We start from the raw sequence: 4638 nt of genomic DNA on the forward strand, positions 1-4638 counted from the left end.
ACTGAAGTGTCAGTTTTTGTCCCGCCGGGATTAAATTTGGACGAAAATCCCGGAAGGATGAAATTACTTCACGTAGACCTCCCTTCCTGCACGAGGGAAACATAACCTAAAACCTGCCCTGTATAATTTCAATTTAAAGCTTGGGTGAATCATTACCATAGCCCAGGCAACACATCATTCATTGTAAATAATCTCATCTCTAATACCACAGTACCTAAGGCCAGCCCTTATTCCCATCCTGCTTTCGCAGACTTCCCTATCATGGGCTAAAGGTGTCGCCCCAGTCCAGGCGGCCCCCGCACTGTTGCCCGGTGCCATATACCTACAGGCCCTGGCCACATTTCAACCATGCTCTGTAATGACCTATGACGCCGATCTCGCCACCATTATGGCGCCAGCATTAGTGGGCAATGAACTTGCCGCCAATAACCGTATGGCGCTACGGTTGGTCAAACGAACGCAGCTCCAGACAGCTGGGTTGTCTTTTGGCCTATACTCAATGGCAACCTCTCAGTCTATGGATACCATGGACTTTGAGCCCCCCCCCCCCCCGGACTCGCTATTCCCCCTCCTACCTCCTACTTCTGGACTTCCGCCAGTCATCACTGACGCGGCTGAAACTTCGGCCCCTCTCTAAGCGTATTGCTCGCCGGCCCCGCTTGGGCAATGCGCTTTAGCTTGAGGAGTGCGGAGGGTCTAGCCTACTTAGGGGCGGTACATACCCCCCGCACTCTAACGCCGGCCCAGGTCTACCTCTTGCATAGCCGTCAGTTTGCATCAGGCCGCCTGGGCAGTTATGAATCCGGGCCATCACAGACAAACAGGGAGTGGGTGATCACAATCAACTTAGTTGACCACCACCTTTAAAAAAAAGCAATGTGATTCCTGCTTGAGATATAAATCGGAGAACCAGAAACCGAAAGGGGAAATGTACAGCGCCGGATTTAGGTATACGCACACTACGCACGTGCGTAGGGCGCAAAACTTTTGTGGGCGCAAAATTTTGTTACTTATAACGCCGGTATCACGACAAGCTTCCAATTTGCATCTTCGTCACGAGTGTCGGAGTGTTGAGTGCGCACGAGCACGTTACAAGGGGAAGGGAGAGGAAACGACGTCTTATAAAACGAAAACAACTAGAACTACTAGTAGGGGAGCTAGCACGAAATCCACTGAACGAGAATGATCAAAATTTTAACCGATGCAGTTCCATTTTGCCCTATCAGAGTATGCTAAAATCGATCGTCTGCCGCCTCAGGTCATATGACTTAAGGCGCTGCGGGTACTTCTTGCGGTACCAATTCTGAAAGATGGTTTTTCGAGAAAATAAGTTATACACCAAATGAAAACGTTGATAATAGCTCTTAAAAAAATATTTAAAAAAATCGCGCGCATTTGATAACTCCGTAAAAAAACAATTCTTAGTCGGTTTTTCACGAACTTTCTACGGATATAACTAGGTTACGGTTGGACGAATGAAGCTGATTTTTTTTACAGACTGATGATAGGTACTACTAATGACTTAACGGTGTTTCGTTTTTAAATTTTTTCTCTAATTATAAGATTGTCTTATTATCTTAACATTATAAGATATCTTATAATTAGAGAAAAAACTTAAAAAAGAAACACTGTCATAATCATTGGCTGTACCTATCATTAGTCTGTAAAAAAAATTAGCTTCATTCATCCAACGGTAACCTACTTATATCCGTAGAAAGTTCGTGAAAAACCGACTAAGAATTGTTCTTTTACGGAGTTATCAAATGTTCGCGATTTTTTAAATATTTTTTTAAGAGCTATTATCAACGTTTTCATTAGGTGTATAACTTATTTTTTCGAAAAACAACCTTTTAGAATTGGTACCACAAGAAGTACCCGCAGCGCCTTAAGTCGTATGACCTGAGGCGGCAGACGATCGATTTTAGCATACTCTGATAGGGCAAAATGGAACTCCATCGGTTAAAATTTTGATCATTCTCGTTCAGTGGATTTCGTGCTAGCTCCCCTACTATACGCATGATCCAACTTGCCACTGACTGTTGCCAGCTTGCCACACCACAGTTGAGTTCATTCATCGCGCATCGCGGCCTGTAGCCTGTAGTGTAGGCGCCTGGTGCTGTGTCTCGTGTCGTGTCTGTCATACAGTACAAGCTGTAACACACAAACAGTGACAGAGTAGTAGCAGTAGGGAATTATTTATCAGTTGAACTGCTAAACAAATTATGATATGATTCTTTTCTCGCTGTTTTTGAATGTAATGTAAGTTTTGGTAGTTTCAGTAAGACATCAGATCAGTGCTAATGCTAAACAATTTAGTCAAATTGAGTTTTGTAGTGACGATTTTCATTTTGATTTTCCTTCAGGTTGAAGCATTTATGAACAATTGGTGAAAATGGACAAACGATTGAAACGAATGAGTGGAGCGGCTGGCAGAAAAGCAAGAAAAGAGAAAGAAGAAGCTGTGTTGAAGAAAGTTCGAAGAATGGAGACATTTTATAAACCAATAGAAAAACCTGAATCTGATACAACAGGTAATGTTAGTTCAGTACTACTGTCTACATCGCTCGAATTGCCAAGTACTTCTGCTGCCACAATACCATCACCATCAGCCACTGTAGTTTTAAAACATCAGCTTCAGCCTGAAGTTGATCAACTTGAACGAGAAGAGCTGCAAGGAAATATTCTTGACAGGGGAGATCAGCGAGATGAATTAGAAAAGTCGTCTTGTGCAGTTAGTAACGATCCAGCAGAATGGGTCATCAATGATGCTACAATTGATTATCTGATCTCCAGAGGTAGTATCGATCAGAATTTAAATGCTGATTTTCCCGAAACAAAAAAATTTTTTCCAACCCAGAAAAAATTCAGAAGCCTAACTAGGAATATGTTCTTGCGTGAACTTCAGAATGGTGAAAAACAAGTAGGAAAATATTTGATATACTCACCTAGCAAAAAATCAGTATATTGTATACCTTGTCGACTATTTAATGGCACTTCTGTCTTGGCTACAAGTGATGGCTGATTGGTCCAATGCACATCCTGTATTTTCTCATCATGACAATTCTCCAGAGCATTATAAATGTGGAAAACTTCTTTTTGAAAGATCTCGCGTTGCTAGTAGAATTGACAATCAACTTTATGAGCAAATTGAGCAGGAAATCAGTTACTGGAGAAATGTCTTGAAGCGAGTTGTGGCAGTTGTTAAAAAACTAAGCTCACGTTGCCTTCCTTTTAGAGGATCAGAAGAAAAATTTGGGAGCGTTCACAATGGAAATTATATGATGTGCTTAGAGTTAATAGCTGAGTTTGATCCTTTTTTAGCCAAACATATTACAGAGTGTGGAAATCCAGGCAGTGGAAGAACTTCATATCTTTCTTCTCAAATATGTAACGAATTTATTTCATTAATGTCGAAAAAAGTTACTGAGGTCATAACTCATGAAGTGAAGAAAAGCAAATATTTTTCAATAATTGTCGACTCAACACCAGATATAAGTCATACTGACCAACTTTCAGTAATTTTGAGGTATGTCAAAAATGTTCCTGTTGAAAGATTTATTCGATTTCTACCAAATGTCGGTCATAAGGCCAAATAAATGGCGGATGCTGTGATTCTAATTCTGGAATCAATGGAGTTGGACATAAAAAATTGCGTTGGACAATCATATGATAATGCCACCAACATGTCCGGCATTTATTCTGGCCTGCAAGCTATAATTCTCGAGTTGTGTGGTCTGGCTGAGTATGTACCTTGTTCTGGACATTCATTGAATCTTGTGGGAGCAGCTGCAGCTGAATGTAATTTAATAGCAGTCAAGTTCTTCATGACTCTCATCATTATTTGTTCACATTTTTCAGCGCATCTACAGCTAGGTGGGAAATACTGACGGGGATGTTACAACCAGGTCAGAAAGTGCTGAAAAGAGTGGATGGCACACGATGGTCAAGTCGGCATTTTGCGTGTAGCAGCTTATATGGAAATCGAGAAGCAGTTTTAGCAGCATTGACGCGCATTCAAGCTGACCAATCACAGAAGGCCACAGTTCGTTGTGAAGTTATGGGACTAATTAAGCAACTTGGCCAGTTTCAATTTGTTTTCATGAATATTTTCTGGAATATAATTTTAGAAAGATTCCATAAAACGAGCAAAAAATTACAAGAAGTTGAATGAGATCTTCAGGTAGCTGTGGTTCTCTATGAATCTCTAGTGAACTTTGTTGCTGCCTTGCGATCCGAAGCCAAATTTGAGGATTTTTTTCATGAAGCGAAAAATATTTTGGGAAGCAGTCTTGAACCCACAACTGAGACACGGACAGTAACAAGACGACGAGCTGCTGACGAAAGTGCTTCAAAAGAAGATGAAACAGTTTTGACGGGTAAAGAGAAGCTGCGAGTTGACTATTTGGAAATATTGGATAATATTGCTAACGAAATGCAGAAAAGACATGTAGCCTATAAGAATGCAACTGATAAATTCAATTTCTTGTTCCATCTACATAACTTGGAACCAAATGATGTAGAGAGAGAAGCAAGGAAATTACTTGAGCATTACAAAGATCATATCGACGAGAATTTTGTGATGGAATGTGTCCATTATAGAGAATTTTTTAATTGCCTAGAAAATCCCGAAAAAAAATG

General features: G+C 40.7%; 1 protein-coding gene across 2 annotated transcripts; it reads left to right on the top strand.

Annotated features, from left to right (window-relative positions):
* Positions 1 to 2037: 2037 nt before the first annotated feature.
* LOC116163768 (zinc finger MYM-type protein 5-like) lies at positions 2038 to 3878 on the top strand. Of its 2 annotated transcripts, XM_031477875.1 has the most exons (3): positions 2038 to 2920; positions 3322 to 3798; positions 3859 to 3878. In XM_031477875.1, exons 1-2 carry the CDS (start codon positions 2393 to 2395, stop codon positions 3406 to 3408), a joined length of 615 nt encoding a protein of 204 aa, XP_031333735.1. In that variant the 5' UTR covers positions 2038 to 2392; the 3' UTR covers positions 3409 to 3798; positions 3859 to 3878. The 2 variants fall into 2 exon arrangements, with proteins under 2 accessions (XP_031333735.1, XP_031333734.1); XM_031477874.1 differs by having other exon boundaries at positions 2038 to 3798.
* The last annotated feature ends 760 nt before the right edge of the window (positions 3879 to 4638 follow it).

This window comes from Photinus pyralis, unplaced genomic scaffold (genome assembly GCF_008802855.1).
Source record: "Photinus pyralis isolate 1611_PpyrPB1 unplaced genomic scaffold, Ppyr1.3 Ppyr1.4_LG2, whole genome shotgun sequence".
NCBI lineage: Eukaryota > Metazoa > Arthropoda > Insecta > Coleoptera > Lampyridae > Photinus > Photinus pyralis.

Coding starts and splice junctions, on each gene's coding strand:
- LOC116163768 (XM_031477874.1), top strand. CDS start 2,393: ATGGACAAACGATTGAAACGAATGAGTGGAGCGGCTGGCAGAAAAGCA.